Source organism: Mustela nigripes, chromosome 8 (genome assembly GCF_022355385.1).
Source record: "Mustela nigripes isolate SB6536 chromosome 8, MUSNIG.SB6536, whole genome shotgun sequence".
Taxonomy (NCBI): Eukaryota; Metazoa; Chordata; class Mammalia; order Carnivora; family Mustelidae; genus Mustela; species Mustela nigripes.
In genome coordinates, this window is record NC_081564.1 from 39289014 (window position 1) to 39310861 (window position 21848).

General features: G+C 39.2%; 2 protein-coding genes across 6 annotated transcripts in view; one reads left to right on the forward strand and one right to left on the reverse strand.

Annotated features, from left to right (window-relative positions):
• Nucleotides 1-4589: 4589 nt before the first annotated feature.
• On the reverse strand, nucleotides 4590-15165 carry LOC132023504 (myosin regulatory light polypeptide 9). Its single transcript, XM_059409289.1, has 4 exons — nucleotides 15044-15165; nucleotides 8911-9109; nucleotides 8312-8473; nucleotides 4590-5086 (listed from the first exon to the last, which is right to left on the reverse strand). Exons 2-4 carry the CDS (start codon nucleotides 9092-9094, stop codon nucleotides 4914-4916), a joined length of 519 nt encoding a protein of 172 aa, XP_059265272.1. The 5' UTR covers nucleotides 9095-9109; nucleotides 15044-15165; the 3' UTR covers nucleotides 4590-4913.
• A 129-nt stretch (nucleotides 15166-15294) lies between these two features.
• MYOM1 (myomesin 1) overlaps nucleotides 15295-21848 on the forward strand; it is a 159477-nt gene continuing 152923 nt past the window's right edge. For 4 of the 5 annotated variants that reach the window (XM_059409283.1, XM_059409282.1, XM_059409286.1 and 1 more), the window contains exons 1-2: nucleotides 15295-15383; nucleotides 17554-17651. The gene's annotated coding sequence lies outside the window, so the exon portion shown is untranslated. Of the gene's footprint in view, nucleotides 15384-15599; nucleotides 16278-17553; nucleotides 17652-21848 lie in introns of those variants that run through there. The other variant, XM_059409285.1, reaches the window with a different exon arrangement.

Sequence of the window (21848 nt, forward strand, 5' to 3'; positions counted from 1 at the left end):
CAATACCAAACCTTTATTGAGCACATGTGACTGAAAGTGTGACAGATGTTGGGGGGAGAGGAATAAAAATGCCTTTTATATTCTAGAAGTCTTTGATGAAAAATTCCTTGATAGTAGGAGCGATGGATTCAGTATTTTATAGTAGTTCTTAAACAACAGCCCTGCAAGCGATGGATTCAGTATTCTATAGTTCTTAAACAACAGCCCTGCAAGCAAAACCTGAAGGGCTTTGGAAGATTCTAGAGCCCCAACCCCAGATATTCAGATGTAGTAGGTCGAGGCTGGGGCCTTAATTTACATTTCTAATAAGCACCCTGGGGATGCTGATGCTGTGGTCCAGATCATTGTTCTCATAATTCGAAAAGCAATTTATGAAGTCACACCTGCTTCTAAATATTTACTTTCCCTTGGCTTCAGTCTGCTCTTTGGTTTAATAGTGTCATTTTTAAATTCTACTCGGAATCAAAAGATTTTGGCTTCCTTTCCTTAGGTCTATGTCGTAGAGTTCTTCAAGAGGTTTATTACCATCCTATAGTCCTCATTTTGGCCACCTTAATTAAGACCCTGACTGTACCTTGACTTTTTGATCTCCATATTTCTTTATAGAATTGTGCTTTTCAGTATAATGGTCATTAACTACATGTGGCTATTTAAATTGAAATTAAAAACTCTATTCTTGGGGCACCTGGGTAGCTCAGGTGGGTTAAGCCGCTGCCTTCGGCTTGGGTCATGATCTCAGGGTCCTGGGATTGAGTCCTGCATCCCTGCATCGGGCTCTCTGCTCAGCAGGGAGCCTGCTTCCCTTCCTCTCTCTCTGCCTGCCTCTCTGCCTACTTGTGATCTCTGTCAAATAAATAAATAAAATCTTAAAAAAAAAAACTCTATTCCTCAGTTTTATTAGATATATTTTATGTGCTCAATAGTCACATGTGGCTAGTGTCCTTATTGGAAAGTACAGAGGGGATTTCTATCATCACAAAGTTCTACCGGAGAGCCCTGTTCTAAACCATAATTCTAGGGTATACTGTTTTCTAGATTCAAAAGAAAAATGTAATATTTATTAATGAAAAGCTGACTATCTTAATATCTAGCATTTAGGTAATGGCTAATTAAAGCATATCCTTGCCAAAGATAATTGTGGTCATTGAAAAGAATGGTTAAAAATAAAAATGGTGGCTTTACCAAAATATGAAAAGTAAGTTAAGGTGAATTAAACTAAAAAACAAACTGTATATTCATTACAACCATAAAATGTATGTGGATAAATAAGAGACGTTATGGCGTTATTTGAGTAGGCAGATAGAATCTAAGGTAAAAGGATACAGGGACTTGGACATTCAAGATCAAGTGGAAATGGGAGAAGTAGGATTGGGAAAACTGGGCATTTCTTCCATGTGATGAGTTCTGGCAATGCCTTCAAGGACAATAAAAAGCCATGTTTCAGGGAAATCAAGAAATTGTACACTTAAGGAAGACGTAGAAAGATACAAGTCTACATATTGGATCTACCTAGGAAATCTAAAGTGAATTATTTGATCATCTAGTTAGTACCAGGAAACTAATAGGCTTTTTAATGTACTCTCATTCAATCCTGATTACAACCCTTTAGTATAATAAGATTCTAGTTTGAGCTAATTTAGTATCAAACAACTATGGACCTTTCTCCTAACCTCAGCCTTTTATTCCAACTACCATTAAACTCCCATCACCTATCCTTCCCTCTTTTAAGGGGAAGGAGTATTGATTTTTATTTCTCTCAAAGGATAATCCTACAACATGTGATCTAGGTTCTATTCCTTCCTGTCTCCTGGATATGATTCATTTTTGTGTCACTGATTGTTTCCTCTACATCTCCGTCTAAAGACAGGTTTGAATCTCTAAAGATGAGCCCTTCGATCTTGCCGTTTCTTTAAGCTTCTCTTCATTGCCATGCTTCAGAACCTCCACTGGTAAACAAAACAATAATTTTTGAATACCTACTCTGTGCTTTAGTGTTTCTCATTTTCACAGCACACTTGGGAGGTTATCATCCCTGTTATATAGGTGATGAAACTGAAGAATGACCTGCCCAAGGATACAAAGCTAGCATGAAGTAACAGGTGAAATTCACTCAATCAAGTCTGGTCCCATATTGCTCTTAGTCACAAAAAGTACTACTTCATATATTAATACATTATGTTCCTATTATGAACCAATAGCATTTCTTCCATTTTACAAATGAATAGGGGTCCAGGGAATTTAATTTATTTAAGGTTATGAAGCCATGTAGAAAAAATGGGATTAAAATGCAGATTGGCTTGATCCCTAAACTTAGGCACTGTCCGCCATTTCATGCTGCACTATGGATCCTGCATTCAAAACTCTACCTAGGGACACCTGGGTGGCTGTCAGTTAAGCATTTGCTTTCAGCTCAGGTGATGATCTCAGGGTCCTGGGATTGAGCCCTGCATTGGGCTCCCAGCTCAGCAGGAGCCTGTAGCCTGTTTCTCCCACTCCCTCTGCCCCTCCCCTGCTTATGTTCTGCCTCTCAGATCAATCAAGTATTAAAAGAACAAAGAAACAAAACAAAACAACCACCTCTACCTAATAGAGCTAGCAAAGGTGACCAATGACTTGTCAAATCTCGTGGCTCCATTTAAATTTTATCATATACTCAGCTTTTCTATGATTTAACACTGTTGATTAACCTCTTAAAACGATTCACTTGATTTCCACAATACTGTTTTTGTGGCTCTACCTCTTCAAGTCCTTTTATCATCTATCTGATCTTTCTTACAACTCTTCTGCACATCCCTAACCTAGGTGTTACACCTCTTGTGTCCTTTTTTCCTTCATACTTATGAAATGATTGCCTTTCCTTTTCAGAATATGATTTTACTACTCTCATATGATTTGGCTTTCTCCTTTTTCCTCCTAGTAGCACTCATCACTTCCTGCTCTTGAGTTCTACGCTCCTTGACTGACTTCAACTTGGACCCTGGAGTCCAGTGATAATATAATCATAAGCAGGTGGATAAGGGACGCTACTGCAGTAGGCTGGGTTCATGAGAACTTTGGAATGTAGGACTTTCTTCATGGAGACTGGTTTTTTAGTCAAATCCATGTTGGAGTTAGATGCTTTAGTCTTTCTTGGCAATTGTCTTTACTTAAGTAAAACCTAGTTACTGTGTAGAGAATGCTGTTACCATATTAGGAGACTTATTTCATGCATGGGAGACCATTCACTATTCCTAATGGAAGCTGATTCTTTGAGCAGTTATTTGAAATGAAGGGGATACTGCAAGAGCACATTTTAGTAGATGAGACCACATTGTTTCTGTAGTGGAAACAATGTTATTTGGAAATTTATTAAAAACAGAAGTGACCCATGTTTTCAGTTGAAATGGAAATTCAACAAACAAGATTTTGGCATCATGGCTATGAGCCTAGGAAAAATATATTTTGCTTAACTCACTGAATGAAATTCAGAAACACATAAAAGGCAGCGAGTTAAGGGAGGTGCTAAGATTCTAATCTTGAAGGGTGCAGAAACAGTCTTGTTACTGGTCTTTCTACTTCTGTTCTATAAAGTTGGCCACACCAGATTAAAGGATCTAGCTCACCTATCCTGTTGAGTGCAAAGGTCTGCTGCCTTGAAGGCATTCAGTAATTGTTTATTGAATGAGGTAATGGCTTTGTCCAAGGATAGTCTTGTTAATAGTAGCATAAAACATAAAGTTGTTAGAGTAATTGTCAATTACTCATTTTTGTAGGCCATCAACCCTTCTCAGCCAGCTTTTTCTTACAATATTTCAAGGACCTTTTAAAATTTATGAATATTTTAAAGTTAGATTTTTGAAGCCTAAAGCAAATGAAACTCTATCACTTCCTGATTAACTCTGAAACAGTCCTGCATTTCTGCAAATAGCAGAAGTTATTTTTAGGGCTGAAATAATGATCTCACTTTCCCAGGCATGTAGCTTCAGCTGTTTTGATTGTGGGCAGGTCAGGAATGTCCAAAATTCATACATGGCCTCATGGTGACTCTCTGCATAAACAAACGTGGTATTTCAAGAGGGACCACTGTATTAAAAAAGAAACTACATGCAATAAAAAATACTGGATTGTATTTCCAATATTTTGAAATACAATACAAAAGAATTTTTTGGTAAGAAACATTCCATAGAAACTTTTGGGCCTAAAATAGTTTAAAAATTAGGACAAATTAAAATTATACTCAGTGGCCTGGTCTAATTTTAAATGACATCAAGTAATGCACAAAAGCTTAGAACAGATAAGGAGGGATGTTGACAGGTATGTTAAACTTTAGGGTTTAAAGCTACCAAAGCTAGCATGTCTATGCAAATTCTATAGAAAATTATTTTTAAAACTGAAAGACAAAGTACAGGAACCCCGATTAAGGCAGTTAAAACTGTATTTCTTTGGGAGGGGGAGGAATATATAGTAGAGAGAGGATTGTTAGGGAAACTGGAAGGAATAATGGAGAGGTCTAACAACCATATCATTTTCTAGGATTTGTCTCATTTACCCTTCCTTAGAAGATACAACTAAACAAAAAAGCTGATTTTGGTAAATAAGTTTTAAACAAGTTAAGTTTTTTATCATAAAGTTTAATTATGGTTCAGAAAAAATTGAGTGAATAACTTTCTCTGAAAAAATATACTGACTCTGTTTGGACTGCAGTTATTTTGGGGGGCTGGTAAGTTAAATTGCCCTTTTTCTATTCTGAAAATCATAAAAAACCCCATTTCCAGTCTGATTATAGAGATGCATGTGCCCAAAATGGCTGAGAATAAATACAACAAGAAAGGCAAAAGCTGCAAAGCTCAGGGCATGCAACAGACTCTAAGAGAAAGTCTCAGAAATACCCAAAGTGGCAACAAGGAACGTTTGGCTGGAATCTGAAGTTCTTTTCAGTCATCTTTGTCTTTTGCTCCATGTTTAAGGATGCGCGTGAACTCAATATAATTGAAATTTCCCTTTTTGTCGATAGGCGCTTCTCTGTACAGCTCATCCACCTCCTCGTCTGTAAACCGATCTCCCATGGTTGTCAGCAGCTCTCTCAGGTAATCTTCCTGGATGGTGCCTAAAGAAGAAAGAACTGGGGATCAGAATACATACTTCTCCGAGGTTTACAAGGAACATCTACACTTGAGCAAGTGTACAGTTCATGTTAAGAACTATAAACATGCAAATATAAGAAATATGGGCTCTTCACATGCTTAAGCCAGCCTCAGCAGACAGCTGCCTAGCTCGATCATCCTGCTCTGCTCTATCTACTTCTGTCCCCAATCTTCGTAATAGCGCCTAAACAATAAAGTACGATTAAGGAATCTAAGCCTCAGGGTTCCTTAAAGTAGCATGAATGTTTACAGTTAGTCTTTTTTTTTCTTTTCTTTCCTTAAAGTAAGCTCTACGGCCAATGTGGGGCACCCCTGGCCACACTTACTCTGTAAGCAAGCAACACTGAATACCATTATCATAAACATCAATAAAGTGCTTCAGTAGAAAGAATACTGCAGTCTTGAGGTCCAATTCTTTGTTTTCAAGATTTTATTTTTAAGTAATCTCTATATCCCAGGTGGGGCTCCAATTTACATCCTGAGATGAAGAGTCACATGCTTTACTCACTGAGCCAGCCAGGTGCCTTGAGGTCCAGTTTTAACAAGTTATGTTACTTCAGGCATTTCATTTTATCTCTGACTGTAGGTTTTTGGTTTTTTTAATATGTACAAAGAGATTTTTAATTTTTTTTTCTTTTTTACACATCTAATTTAAACTTTATAACAAATACAGCCAGGCCCTGAGTGTGTAAAAACATCTGAGCATATATCTGAGCATTAACTGTTGCAGACACTGGGCTAGGATTTGGGAATGTGGAATGCTGAGTCAAAAGATGTGCTTTTTACTCTGGATTTGTAATACATAAGATTGGATTATACATCAGAATCACCTAGGGAGCTTCAAAAAAAAAGTCCAGATGCCACTCTTGATTTATTATCTGGCACTGATTTTTTTTTTTTTTTTTTAAAGACTTTATTTTTAAGTAATCTCTACACCCATGGGGCTCAAACTCATGAACTGGAGATCACGAGTTGCACACTTTTCCAGCCAGGCACCCCACGGCATTGATATTTTTAAAAGGCTTCCCAGGTAATTCACATCATGATGGAAAACCGCTAATGTACTAACACAAAGTTGACAAATGACCATACAGAGATTTTTGAAATCTGTAACGTAAAAAGAAAAATCTGATAATATTCTTGTATGTGAAATTAAGCTAAAACGTCGACAATATATTCCTATAAAATGAGTTTTAAGAAGGTCCATTCACAAAAGAAACTCTAAACTTACAGGGTTTTTGCTAATTCCACTCTACATTTAAAAATGTTTCTCAAATGTTAGACTTCTAGCTTATAGAAATAAATCCTCATCTCCAACCATGTCATTCAACTATCACATAAACCTACCGTTGACTATTTGTGAGGAGGTGTGGTAGGTGCTAAAAGAGGTTACAAAGATGGGAACCTAACACTGTTGAAGACAGCCATTGCTCTGAGTGTGGAGAGACTGTGATGATTGGGATTAAGTACACAACTAAAATAGAAGGTCAGGAAGAGAGATAATAAAATACTTCAGATGTAAAACGAAAGGAGAGGCTTCAAGTTTTCTTGGGACCAGGAGAAAACAGTATAAAAACATAAGTAAGACTCTATAAAGAATGTGATCATTGAGATGAGTTTGAATAGGTAAAGACATTTTACTCTTTTATGGCTTTATTCCCTTCCATTAAAAAAGTAACAACTGCTCACAGTCAAAAACTCAATCAATACAGAAGTGCCTTTAGGAGGAAAAAAAGTAAGTTTCCTCTGCCTTTCCCTCCCCACACCCAATCCTTTCCAGTATGACTGTTCAGAATTTGAGTTTTAAGAGGGAAGAGAAGGAGGTATGAGGAAGGCACAGAAGCAGCAATGGTGGAGAGAAGTTAGGACAACAATGCATAGAAGAGCTTAGAAGTTGGGAAGATAATACAATAGTCAAGGATGGTATACCTGAATAGGCCTGATAAGGCCATACTGTGTGTGGAGACCATGCTTCCAACAGCAGACTGCACTTGGACTATTTCAGATAGTTCAAGTAGGGGCGCCTGGGTGACTCAGTTGGTTAAGAGTTCACCTCTTGATTCTGGCTCAGGTCATGATCTCAGGGTCATGGATCGGGTCCCACATCCAGCTCCGCACTAGGCATGGAGCCTGCTTGAGATTTTCTCTCTCCCTCTCTCTTTGCCCTCCCCACAACCCCTCTTTTTCCCTCTTCCTCTCTAAAATAAAATAAGCTAAAATAAAATAGTTCAAGTGATATGCAACTAAAGGGTGTGGCTCCCTTCTCAAAAAAGATGCAATGTGAGTTACTCCTTTACGTATCCCTTACATGCACTTCTGCCAAAGGATCAAGCATTTATATAGTTAACTTTTTTTTTCTTTTAAGATTTTATTTATTTATTTGGCAGACAGAGACCACAGTAGGCAGAGAGGCAGGGAGAGAGAGAGAGGAGGAAGCAGGCTCCCTGCTTAGCAGAAAGCCCGATGTGGGGCTCGATCCCAGGACCCTGAGATCACGACCTGAGCCAAAGGCAGAGGCTTTAACCCACTGAGCCACCCCTAACTTTTGGGGTTTTTAAAGAGTTAATTCTATGCCAGCAGTACGCTAAGCACTTCATATATAAATTATCTCACTTCCTCATTTCATCCATACAAGAACCCTATGAGGTAGGTAATATTACTGCCCATTTTGTAGTTATAAAAACAGAGGCTTAGAGTTAAGTAATTTGCCCCAAATCACACAGCTATCATATAGAAACCAGCATATGAAACCAGAGAGACTGATTCTAGAGCAAAAAGTTTAGATAACTAGATGTAAACAACCTGAGGGCTGAGAGGTACCTGATAAATATAGGACTGTACTAGGGTCATGGCCTATTGCAATTCAAACTTTTTCCAAGATTGCTCTGGTGAAAGTTATTCATTCAACACAATTACAGAGAGACTAACCCTTGTGGAGTTATTATAGTAAAAGGGTAACATAAGTTTCCTAGAGAAGTTCCAAATGCACCTATTAAACTGTAAATTAAATATTTAGGGGTAGAGGCAGTAAAATGAGTGATTAACATGCCACAGGAAAAGCCTGTCCCTAAAACAGGTATGGTATAAACCTGAGGATATTATGTCATCATAGTTCAAGTTATTATATGTTTTAGTTACCACAACGAAAAATTAAATCACTTGGTAATTAAAGGTTACCTCAGACTTACCAGTTGCTTCTTCATCAAAGCAAGCGAAAGCATTTCTGATGACATCTTCCGGATCTGTGCCATTTAACTTTTCACCAAACATAGTGAGAAACATGGTAAAATTTATGGGCCCAGGAGCCTCATTCATCATGGCATCCAGATACTCATCAGTTGGATTTTTTCCTAAATAAAAAGGAGGGTCATAATTTTAATTACATCACAAAATGCACCAAGTATTCAACATACTGAACATTTTGACATGAGAGATTATCATTTATACGCTTTGCTGTTTGTATTCACAATAGTAAAACTTTGGGGAAAAGTCTTCTCAATGAATAAGGCCTGTATTAAGAGTCTAGAAATTGTATGCTATTCCACTGGGATGTTAGGAGGAATAATACTGTTGCTCTCATAATACCAGTGTTTACAACACACACATATAAAACACTGGCCCCCAGCTCAATCCTGAGACAGCCAGAAATTTGCAGGTGGTCCAAGGACCACACTTTGGGGAACACTGTTCCAGACTTTCAATCTTGGTAAACTACAACATTATTAGATTGGTTTCACAGGCATTATAGAAATTCTATTTAGTCTTTAATATTAAAACTGATCATTACCTAAGGAAGCAAGCATATCATGCAAATCTTCCTTGTCAATGAAACCATCTCTGTTCTGATCAATCATGTTGAAGGCCTCTTTGAATTCCTGAATCTGTGACTGATCAAACATGGCAAATACATTGGATGTTGCGCGCTGGGGGCGCTTCTTGGTGGTCTTGGTCTTTGCCCTTTTGCTCGACATGGTGGCGTTTAAATCCTAATTAGGAAGGGAAATGCAAAAAGAAAAAAAAATAAAGATTAGCAGAAAGTAAACTGAATAAAACTTCCTGACATGTCTGAGCTACTTAGAGATGTACCTAAGAACTACTCAGCAGAATAGTACCACTTAGCAAAAAGACTCACTCAACTAATCAATACTATTACTTACAAAACCAAACTAAAAAGAGAAAAGCCAGACTCATGTTTTCATTTTGCTCATCCTTAGTAGTCACGACATCTAATCAACAGCCTGTCACTAACTTCGAATTCCAGACTAAAACCAACATAAATTCAAAGCTCAGAGCCTATGAACAAGATTTTATGTCTCCCATACTGCTGGATAGCCAGATAAAGTACTGATAACCAAATCTACTGGTTTAATAGCAATAGAGAAAACAAGAAGCAAAATAGAGGTACCCTGGGGAAATAGAACTGGTTCTATACTCCAGTGTTATGGCAGTACAAGGGAATACTAATTCATCTTCAGCAAGTCTATCCTGCAGCCCTAGCCTAAACTAGGTGTCTCACTCTAAGGTAGACAGAAAAGTATGAAGGAAGACTAATTGATGGAATAGATCTTCATCTCTTAATCTCCACTGTCAAATAGCATTCTTCCACTTGCAACTAACAATTTTAACTGTACCCTCGCTTCTGGAATCCAAGTAGTTTTAAAAACGTATTTGTTGAAAAGCTAACTGAAAAGTATAAAAAACTATGAATTCACCTATAATTTATTTCTGCTCTATCCAAACCAATTTCTTGCACAGAGCCAAGCTAAATCACTTGAGGTGACTACATTCTCTAGACAAAAATCATAGCACAACAGTTTTAAAAGCTATTTAGTTCTTTTAAAGAAGTTTTAGAAAGCATTTTAAGAGCTATGGAAGCGAACTTTGTTCCAAATTTATCCCCGTAAAATTTAAGTTTAAAAAAAAAAAAAAAAAAGCCTAATAATACCTAAAATTGAAAAGGCAATTTTCCTTTCAACACTCAATCTTTAAAAGACTACAAAAATTCGCTTGGAATGAAAAGCCACATAGCTGTCAGATAACAAAATTTTACCGTACCATCCTTCAGAGCCGGGGTGACAATGGTAGTCTGCAAAACCTCTACCAGCAAGACTAGGCCACTGTATTGAGTTATATTCTTCCAAGCAGGCCTAAAATAGGCACTCCTGATTTCACTCTCTGACCAGGACAATAATTTTAAAGCTTACGTTCTGAAAACAACATTTAGCTATGATGTAGCAAAACACTATGCCCTTGCTCTAAAAATAAATCTGTGGACTGCAAAGAATGAAGTACTACCTAGATCTCAGCACTGCACAGTGACCTCAGAATACAATGGTTCCTATGAGCTTAAAGTTATTTCTTACATTCTTCTTTGATGATACCACATCACCCAGACTAAATTCAATTATAGAAATAATTAGAAAAGCTCTGCTTCAGATTTTTTTTTTTAAAGCTAAATCTGTTCTCAGATTTTAGTAGGAAATTCCACAAAGGAGAGTCACAAATTCCAGGCTGTCCAACAGAGCACTCGGTGATACACTGGAATGTGGTTGTTGGTAAGATATACCCTACCCAACACAGAAGTTATGATATACACTCCTCCCCAATTAACAAGGTTTCTTTAATCACAATTTGGGAGGCTGCCTGTCATAATTTATCTGCACCATTCTCGAATGTTTATTATTCTGCAACACCTTTTGGGGTAGTGAATACCATTATTATCTAAACTACACAGGGCTGTAATTTTTCCCTCTATTCTAAATGTACTTGCAAAAACTACAAAGAATTACAGTGCATATTATTCCTCCATCTCTTAACTGTACTCAAGGACTTGGGCGAGTGTCTGAGACCCAATGAGTGACACAGATTGACCAGTCCACCTTTTTAGTATTTTAGGCATGCCATGTCTTTGCAAACCAAAGCATGTCTTTAAAAATAGTCTGTTTTGACAACACTGTCTTCCCCTCATGAGGCAGGAATGCCAGCTATTTTAAGAACAAAGAAACTGATGAAAATCATAGGTCAAATGGTTGGCAGATTTTTTAAAACTATAAAACCTCGTAATATTAAATTTGGTGGGCAACCTCTAGGTACCTTTTAAAAACACTTAGTTTGCAGTATAAAGTTATATATATTTGTTTTAATTTTAAAGTATTTCCCATTAGTCATTCTTTTATTTATTTTATTTTTCTTTTTAAAAGATTTTATTTATTTACTTGACAGACAGAGATCACAAATAGGCAGAGAGGCAGCAGAGAGAGAGGAAGGGAAGCAGGCTCCCTGCGGAGCAAAGCCCCGGACCCTGGGATCATGACCCGAGCTAAAAGGAGGGGCTTAACCCTCTGAGCCACCCAGGCGCCCCCATTAGTCTTTCTTTTAATCATACGTTATTTAAATCTGTATTTCATTGTAAAATAGTTTGTAAAAATTATAAAGGTTTTTTGGGGTTTTTTTTTTGGTCATCACTTTGTCTCACGAAGAACTTTTCTTTAGCTCAATCAATACTTAATCATTAGTCTTTAATATGATCATTTAATGACATCAGTGTACATCAAGTATCAATAGTGTTAAACACTACTTAAGAATTAAGAAATGTAAGGAAGTGTCCTATCTTCAAGAAGCTTGAAATCTAGTTGGGGAAGCAACTCTAAAGAAATTAAATGATTGGTTAAACTTATGATATGATTCACAGTTTTCATTCCTGAAACAGGACTCTTAAGTTAAAATAATGTGTGACAATAATGAAAAATAAAAGTGGTAAATGATTATCAAATACTGTAAGCTGAGAAAGATCTTTTTTCTAAAAGATTGAGGAAGTGGGGAAAGACCTTGAAAAACCTTGTACCATTTAAGAGCTGCAAGACATTCTTAGAATTAAGAGATTCAGATAATAGTTTTAATTCTAACAAATTAAGGTAGTTAATTCTACCAAAACTGGTAGTATAATGTTAGGCAAGTTACTACCTGGGCCTTTTTTTTTTCCCCAAGGAGATTGTGTTCTTGTGTATGAGTTTATCTTCCACAGAAACCAGGAGCCTTCCAGCAATAGGCAGTTCAGCTTCACAGTAAGTTGCTCTAAAGGGAAGTGTGGGGTTTTTTCCCTACCAAACTAAAAGTATGGGTGGAGGGGTGCCTGGGTGGCTAAGCTAGTTAAGCATCTGTCTTCGGCTCAGGTCATGATCCCAGGGTCCTGAACTGAGTCCCACATAGGGTTCCCTGCTCAGTGGGGAGCCTGCTTCTCCCTCTCCCTCTGGCCTCTCCCCACACCCTTCATGTACATGCATGTACTTTCTTTCTTGCTCACTCACTCTATCTCGAATAAATAAAATCTTAAAAAAAAATATATGGGTGGAATAAACACTGACGTAGAGGGACCCAAATAAGTGACAGTGCTATAATCCCAAAGAGCAGATCACTTATGATATTATCACTGTCTTCCCTTCGGTATGATTCTAGTTCGTTATCCACTTTTACTTTCCCCAAACGAGTGAGACTAACCCTCCTCATGTAACAAGCCTTCAGCAAATGCACAACTCCCACAGAAGTTTAGAAAGTTAAGGTAAGAAACATTGAAAATACTTCATGCATCAATGTAAGCATTCTTTTTTTGTTGTTGTTGTTGTTGACAAGGAACATTTATACAACTATTGGTGGGACTGTAAATTGGTACAGCCACCATGGAGTATCAAGATTCCCCCAAAAATTAAAAACAGAACTACCATATGAAACCACAATCTCGCTTCTGGATCAATGTAAGCATTCTTTATATAGGACGGGAAGATGTAGGCATCTGAGATTTTCAAGTTAAGAGTACTCTCACTCATTGTAAGTAAGAGCCTGGAGTCTATTTTTGAAGCACTTAATGAAAGATCTTTGGCGTGAAGGCGCATTTGTTGTATGAAACTTTAAAGCAGGGAAACTTTCAGTACAGGTGTCTATGAAATATTAAAGAATTTCAGATGCACAAGAAAGTGAATGAAACAGTGGTGGTCAAGAAGATTCAGTTTACAGATTTACAGGAGTATAATCTTGTTTTATTTATTTTTCTTTAAGATTTTATTTATTTATTTGACAGAGAGAGATCACAAGTAGGTAGAGGGGCAGGCAGAGAGAGGGGGAAGCAGGCTCCTCCCTGAGCAGAGAGCCCAATGTGGGGCTCGATCCCAGGGCCCTGAAATAGTGACCTGAGACCAAGGCAGAGGCTTAACTCACTGGGCCACCCAGGTGCCCCTAACCTTGTTTTAAATCAGGAGAGGTAAATGTCGGAACAATGTATTTGTGTGTGTGTGTGTATTTTAGTTTGATCAAATAGGAAGAGACTCAATTCAGGGTTATGACAAAAGGAGGAATAAAAATCACATAAGGAAGATGTTACAATAGATAAAGTGGTAGAAGAGGCTTTTCCAACACATCTAGGGAAACCGGAACATTTTTCAGCCTCTCTACATACTATGGTTTCATTTATAAATTGGTATTGATCCATACTAATATTAAGATTACTCTAGTTATAATCCTAGAATGTAACATTTATGATGTGCTAATAAATGTAAAATAATCTAGAGGTTTTTCTCCCTACAGAACAGACACCCAAACTGATCGTATTCTAGGAAAATATACATTCTTCAAGGAAAACACCCATCTTAGAAAACACTTCCTAGTGGCGCGCCTGGGTGGCTCAGTCAATTAAGTAAGTGTCTGACTCTTGATTTCAGCTCAGGTCTCAATCTCAGGGTCTTGAGTTCAAGCCCTGGAGGGGTTCCACCCTGGGCCTGGAGCCTACTTAAAAAGAAAACAAAACAAACAAAAACACTTCCTAGTGTGACAGCACGTAGTATCCAGACCAAATCTCCTGTTTCATTTAATCAATGTACTTTATCCTCAAGCTAAGCATGTGATTTTTTGGAGCCAACCGCAGTTTAAAAAAAATACATTTTCAGGCTGGTGCTTCCTTTCCAAATGAACCAAGTTTTCACTTCCTACGCCAACTTCCGGTTGAAGGTAGGATTAGATCTCAGACTGCCACACCCAAAGTTCTTAGCGTTCGACAATGGCAATTAAAGTTGTCAGGGTTTGCTTGCCAGTAAAGCCTCACTCTTGAAAATGGAAAGCTTTTCTGATTAAGTTTTACCAAAAGCCTTCCAAAACATAAAACAGACAGTAGTTATTTTAAGAAATACTCTCTCCTTTCGTCTTCAGATATAAAACATTTCGCATTTAACTTAAAATCTCAACTGAACCCTTATTTCTGTTCCCAAGTTCTGTTTAGAAATATATTCTTTCATATACCTACTCAACTACTGTAAAAGGAAATATTTCGGTAAACTGACATAACCCAAAGTCTCCATCCAAAAGGAATTTGGTGTTGCATTTTGGAATTTTCTCAAGCTGCAAACTACACCGATAACCCCTTGGTAAAATATAACTTAAGAAAAGTTCTAATCATAGAAGTGAATGCTGAGCTGAGGAAATTGCTAATTTGAGTTGGTTATTCCTACTAAACGTGGCCACACAGCTGCAACAACAGCTGCAGCATGGGGGACACTGGGCTTCGGATTTTGCGCAAACTCTCCTGAATCGGGCAAGTTTACGTTAGAAACTAAACTTAGTGCTGGAGTCAGCGCCGCAGGACTCGGGTTTCGCAGGCCCGGCTGTCGCCGGAGTTCGCGGCGCCAGCGAGCTAAGTCACACTTGCTGAGCTCCAAGTTTGGGCAAAGGGACAAAGTTCGCGCCTCGGTACTTCCGGGCGTGACTTCGATCCCGGAGCTCGCCGTTGAGCCCGGAACCAGGGAACCCGCCAGTACACCTGCCCAGGTGCGCTCCCGGCGCTGGCGGCCCGCCGCCAAGCCGCTGCCCACCCAGCCGCCCCGCGGAGATGGGTCCCCGGGATGGGCCTCACGCGCCGGGTCGCGAGCACCACTCACCCTGCACAGCCGCGAGAATCCGAGCACTTGGGTAACCCCCTCGCTGCCCTGGCTGCTGCTATCAACACTCTTCTACTCCCAGACCCCCTAAAACCAATACTTCCGGCCTCCGCTCAGCAAACCGGAAGGGAGCCCAGTCACCATTGTCGGCCGACAGAGTGGGCTTGACTTAATAGAAAGGGGACGGGTGGGGGGAGTCCCCAGTGTGCTGGAAGGGTGCAGTTTTGAATGAGTGCACGGGAAGGTGTATGAAGCGGGAGACTCCGAACACAGAGTATTCTGTAATGGTTCGTGTAACGGTTCGACTGAGTTTTTGTCTTTTTATACCTCCTCTTACAAGGTAAGCTTTTCTTTCCCCCTTTCCTGTTGGCAAATGGGTGAGCCTGTCCTGTAGGTCGGCCTCCCGGCACATTCCAGAGCACGGCCAGGGGCGGGGCCCGTTAGCCCAAGTCCTTTTAGGGACATCGCAGAGAGGGCTGCGGGCCCACGTGATCCGCCCCCGCGCGGCTCTCGAGCGCCAGGCCCCAGGCGCGGGCGGGTCGTGCGCGTGCGCGTGCGCGCGGGGCTCGCTCTCGGTCTGCGTCTTGGCCTGTGAGGCTTTCGGGTGGGAGGCTTAATCTCTGCCTACTGTGCTGTCTTTGGAAGAGTCCCACCCCTCCTACGCTGGAGCAAACCTTCGGAAGTCCCCAGGGCCCAGCCAAGCGGTCACTATCTTTTTTCGGCCCTGACGGATTTCGTGAGGTCACGAGTGATGAAGAATTCTTCCTTCTTCAAAAACGTGGGCTGGTATTTTTCCCACAAGCGCCCCGGTTAACAAGGAAAGACTGGATCTGACTAGGAAGGAAGACCGATGACCGGCAAGAGCTAATTGAATCTTGCCCCTACTTCTCACTGTGATGCAGACTTGTGGCTTGGTGAAAATAGGAGTAAAAAGTCGGGCCTCTTTCTTAGCTCTCCTTTCCTTGGGCAGCTTCTAACAATGCATCTTATTAAAGGAAAGCCCTCCCCAGTTCTGTCCTTTTCCGTCCAAGTCTGGTGAGGAAGACTGGTGCCGGTCACCTCAGCTCTTCTGAGCTCATCTGTGACAGGAGTGAATTGGATCCGGTAACGCTGAGATCACCTCAGCACTAATTAAGTTCCAGTGCCTAATATGGGTCATGGGGCGAGAACAGTTCAGACTTGGGGTGGCCTATGGCTCTTGCCTCACACTTGAATCACCCTGCTGAAAAGGAAGGTAAAAGCTGCTGAATAATCTATTCTAAATATTAACTATAGGTTCGAGGACACCAGGAACATTTTATCTGTTAACCAGTGGCATATTTCAAAGTTAACATTGAGGTAAAATCACTGAAAAATAAATGCCCTAATTCTATAGTGTGAGTGACACAAAGATGATTAGTTTCGTGCACTGCCTTGATAATAAGAATAACTTGTTGTGCTGGTTAAAAATACAAAATACTGGTGCCTTACCTCCAACCTAATGATTCAGAATCTTCTAGAGCAAGTCCTGTGAAGCCATCTATTTAACTGGGGTCTAAGTTAATTTTACTCTGTGGGGATGCAGAACTAGACAGCTTAGGGCCTAAGACTTACACAGTGACAGGGCCAACTCCAGATGGCTTGGTGGTAGGGAGCCGTAGTTTGGTTTTGGAGTTTGACTTGGGCAGCAGTGTGAGCACCCTGCAGTGTACTCACACCTCCACAGACCACCACTGAGAGCAGGAGCCTTTCAAATGCTGTCCATATCTTTAATCCACAATGAAATGGGTAGTTCAGTGTTCTCAGTTCAAAAAGTAGCAGGATTCTTTGCTTCTATATTGTCAGATATGCTTGGTTTGTCTAATTTCTTTCTAATTAGTCAACAGGTATTACACAGCAAATGCATTTCCAAGCAGTGTGGTGGGTATTATGGTTTACGCTATTTGAACTAGGGCATAGTTGCTACCTCTGGGATGGAGGGAGAGGGAGCAGAAAGGGTTGCAAATGCACAGGGAGTATCAGGGAACAGTTGTAAAACAGATCATTGCAGTGCAATTAAGTCAGGCCTTTAGAAGGAACACAGAGAAGGAAATAAACCTGTCTGGGGATTTGTGGAAGGTGGCCCCTAAAGGACTATTAAAGAACTGATTCTAAAAGTCAATGGGGAAGGGCACCTGGCTGGCTCAGTCTCCAGAGCATGTGACTCTTGATCTGGGGTTAAGAGTTCCAGCCCCATGTTGAGCATAGAGCTTACTTAAAAAAATAAAATAAAATAAAAAAGAAAATAAAAAGTAAAAGTTAAAAAAAAATCAGTAGGAAAGGAAAGGAGAGATTCCAAGCAAATGGAGGAGCATGCTTGATTGTCTGAAGGTGATCAGTAGAACTGGCTGATTGAAGATGAACAGGAATGGTGTGGTCAGTGTCCATTCATTCATTTATTCATTCCATAAGTAACTCTGGGTATTTAAAGGTTAACAAGCCAGTGTGGAAAATAAAAATCTTAATAAAATGTTTTTCAAATTTCCATCTAGTGTACTGATACCTAGTTTTAATGATTGGACCCACTGCCAAAGACCTATGACTCTATGATATCTCTGTTCTGAACCTCACAGGAGACCTTTGCCCTCAGGTAACAATCTCCTTTTTACCTTATTACTAGAAGTTTAGAGACTTGGGTTCTTCATATCTTTCCTTTAGCCTACTCGGTAACACTGAGGGTGGGTCCCTCAGCTGCTCTGAGCCCCAATTTTCTGATTTGTAAAATGGGAATAACATCCGTCCTGCCAGTTTTATAGAGTTTTCTGATTAAACGAGATAGTTGATGTGAGAAGTCTTAAGTACAGAACAGTGGCTTTCAAACTTTTGATTGAAACTCAGTGTCTAAGAAATTTGTATCACTGGCACCTGTGTGGCTCAGTTGATTAAGTGTTTCTGTTTGGTTCAGGTCATGATCTCAGGGTCCTGAGATCGAGCCCTGCATCGGGTTCCCTGCTTAGTGGGAAGCCTGCTTCTCCCCCTCCCTCTGCCAATCCCCCTGCTTGTGCCTTCTCTCTCAAATAAACACATAAAATCTTTATTTTTTTTCTAAAAATATTTTTTTTTCTAAAAAAAAAGATTTATATCACTAAGCAGTATTTGAGTACCTATGATGTTTTCTATTCTGTGTCAATTTTATGTCCTTTAACTTTTTAAAAATGCTCCTTAAGACCCACTACTTGTGAGTTTATGATCCACTAATGCAGAGGTTCTCAACCAGGGGCAACTTTTTCCCCTAAGGGAATATTTGGCAATGTCTGGAGACATTTTTTTTTTTTTTAAAGATTTTGTTTATTTATTTGTCAGAGAGAGAGCGAGCAAGAGCGAGCACAGGCAGACAGAGTGGAAGACAGTCAGAGGGAGAAGCAGGCTCCCTGCGGAGCAAGGAGCCCGATGCGGGACTCGATCCCAGGATGCTGGGATCATGACCCGAGCCGAAGGCAGCTGCTTAACCAACTGAGCCACCCAGGCATCCCTGTCTGGAGACATTTTTGATTTTCACATCCAGGGAGCTGCTACTGGCATCATGTGCAGAGAGGCCAAGAATACTGCTAAACATTCCACAACGTACAGGATAGCCCCCCACGGCAGAGCATTATTTGGCCCATAATGTCAGTACTGAGGTTGAGAAAACCTTGCATTAATGTTTCAGGAACTCTGAGTATATAGTACTTGATTCTTGTGGGGTACTGTAATTCTTAAAAGGACACTATTGCTCTTGCCTTGAGGTGAGGCTTTTTTGTGAGTCCAGAGAAATCCAAAGGGAGAAAGAAAAGGAGTTTACATTAGTACATAACTATTATGTGCTTGGTATTCTACCAAAGCATTTTTATCATTTAGTTCTTACAACAACCCTGTGACGTGGGTATTATTACCTTCATTTTACAGATTAGAAAACTAAGCTCAAATACTTTAATGATTTGCCAGTGTTACCCCAAGCATAATAAGAGAACCAGGATTATAACTCTATAGTCTCTGTGCTTGTCAGGGAATAGGATAGAAGGAAGGACTGGGGCCAGAATTTCTTACTCGTGTATTCCTAACTTCTAGGATAGTGCCTAATTATCCATGAATGCCAGTAAATATTTGGTAACTGGTTATTTGTTCAAATGCACATAACTGGTAAATAGCCTAACCCAAACCCCACATTTTCTTTTACAATCCTGTGCTCTCTTTGGTTCAAGAAGGGAAACTCCTTACCCAAACAACGGGAAGCATGGCTGAATTAACCTTTAGCATTTACTGACGAAGTTGGTAATTTCCTAGTGATCACTTAAATTTTTATCGCATGTAAGAAAATTTTGAATGGTGAGAGACATGGCTTACATTCTGGTTTTGCCTACATAAATGGAATTCTAATCCTTTCTACACAAACTAGGATGTAACAAATTAGCATTAATCCAGGAAAACAGTAGGAGGAGCTCCTTTCTTTTAAATGAAGTTAAGACCTTTAAATTAATCTTTATGGAAATTAGTTTTAAAGCTCCAAAGCTACAAATAAGTGTATTAAAAGGGTATAGAAAGTTATACATAAAGAATTCTTTTAAAAATTAATTGCAATTATTTTAAAATTCAGGAATGGTATACAAGATAAATGAAATAGTGTGGAATTGAATTAAGAATATTTGGGGGGTGGGGTGCCTGTTTGGCTCAGTCGGTTAAGCTGCTGACTCTTGGTTTAGGCTCAGGTCATGATCTCAGGGTCCCAGGGATTGAGCCCCATGATCATTGAGCTCCCAGATCAGCAGGGAGCCTGTTTGAGAATTCGCTCTACCTGTCTCCCTTTGCCCCTCCTCCTGCTTGCATGTGCTCTCTTTTCTCTCTCTCAAATACATAAATCTTTAAAAAAGAATATTTGGAAAAAGTTATTATTTTCATACTAATAAATTTGGAAAAAAAATTCCTTAGAAAAATTAAAATGCTAAAGAAGATTCAAGAAAAGAGAATATGAATAAACCAAACCAAGAGAAGAAATAAGATTTATCTAGAAAATAATTTAGCTGACCCTGATAATTAAAGAAATGCTTCTCTAGTGATTAAAAGACAAATACAAAATCACAAACTGTTTTGAAATATATAGCTTAATGATACTAATAATAATTTGTTAATGAATGAATATAGTAATCAACTTATATTTGCTGAGTTAATCTTGTGAAGCAGATTTTTTTATTAAATACTCCCAAATAAAACCAATACTTTAAGCAAAAATTATGGCTTAGGCTTACTTCAGTCAGTCCTTTAGTTTTCTAATCTGAAAAAGGGCATAATGATAGCATCTACTTTTGTCATCCATTGTGGGCATTAGGCAAAACAGTCCATATAAATTTCTCAGAGAAATATCAACTTTAGTTTGTGTTAAGGCAGTTTGGAGTTTGGAGTTTGGAGTTAAGGTAGTGTTTGGAGTTTGTAGAGTAGTTATTCTACTTTAACTAATACACCAATGCTTTGTCTACTCAACTGGAGGAAACAAACTGAGTGGTCACAATTTAAGTAATGACCAAAGACCTCAAGTGGGCCCTTGATGTTATCTTGATGCTCCTGCTCTCTTAGATGTCAATGTTATAACTTTTATTTCCTAGTACCTCCAATACCTTTTCTCCCATCCTTGTTCTCCATTGAGGACCTTATTTCTAAGTCACTGAGAAAAAACAGACACTCCCATAAGCTGTCACCACTGCATCTACCTACTGAACAGCATCTGTCCCCATATGTTGTCTTCTCCCTTTTTTTCTGTTAAATAGGGGAAGTACCCTCCTTGCTCCTATGGAAACCAGTTCTTCCATTTGCTAACTCCTGTTACTCTAGTGATTCTACCTTCTCCTGCATCACCACGTTTTCTCTCTTTCTCTCTTGTGGATTATTCCCATCAATAGGTATGCAGTAATATATTCAATATGTAGCAGATAGAAACATGGTTCCCCAAAGATGTCCATGTCCTAATCCCCAGAACCTGTGAATATGTTAGGTTACATGGCAAAGGGGAATTAAAGTTGCAGATGAAATTAAGGTTGCTAATGAGCTGGCCTTAAAATAGGAAGATGTCAATGTGAGTGACATCATAGCTGGAAAAGCAAGAAAACAGATTCTCCCCTAGAGCCTTTAGAAGGGAACATAGTCTTGCTGACACCTTCATTTTAGCCTAGTGAGATCCAAGGTGCAATTTTAATGGTAGAAGTGTAAGATAACTAAATTATATAGTCTTAAACCACTAGATTTGTGGTAATTTGTTACAGTAGCAATAGAAAATTAATATATTACAAACAAAAACAATAATAACAGAAAACCCTCTTCCTGGTGTACTTTCCTTCTCTAGCTATTGTCCTATTTCTTTGTTGTCCTTTATAAAACTCCGTAAGAGTCACCTACCTCCAATTCTCTCTTAAGCCCTCTTTAATAAGGCTTTTGTTCCCAAGCACTTCACTGACCATGTACTTATCAAGGTCACCAAATGACCTTGTCTTCCATGTCATCATGGACAATTCTCAGTTTTCAAACAGATTTGATAAGGTGATCACTCCCTCACCTTTGAAACACTTTTCCTCTTTTTTCTAGGATGCCTCACTCTCCTGGTTTTCCTAGTTCCTCATGGCACATTCCTTATGGCTACTCTTCAGTTTCCTTTGCCAGTTCCTCCTAATTTCCCCAATTCCTCAGAGTAGTTCAAGATTCAGTGTTTGCCTCTTTTTTCTGTCAATACTCCTTCCCTAACTGATCTCATCCATTTTCATGGCTTAAAATACTACTGAGATACTGATTAATCTCAAGTATGAATCTTGGCCAAGACCTCTCT

Bases quoted from the DNA above. Each gene is read 5' to 3' on its own strand.
- LOC132023504 (XM_059409289.1), bottom strand. From the start codon at position 9,094: ATGTCGAGCAAAAGGGCAAAGACCAAGACCACCAAGAAGCGCCCCCAG. The intron at 8,474-8,910 runs GTAATGATCAGT...CTTTTTATTTAG, and splicing joins TGATATGCTTGCTTCCTTAG to GAAAAAATCCAACTGATGAG. The intron at 5,087-8,311 runs GTAAGTCTGAGG...TTTCTTCTTTAG, and splicing joins CTTTGATGAAGAAGCAACTG to GCACCATCCAGGAAGATTAC.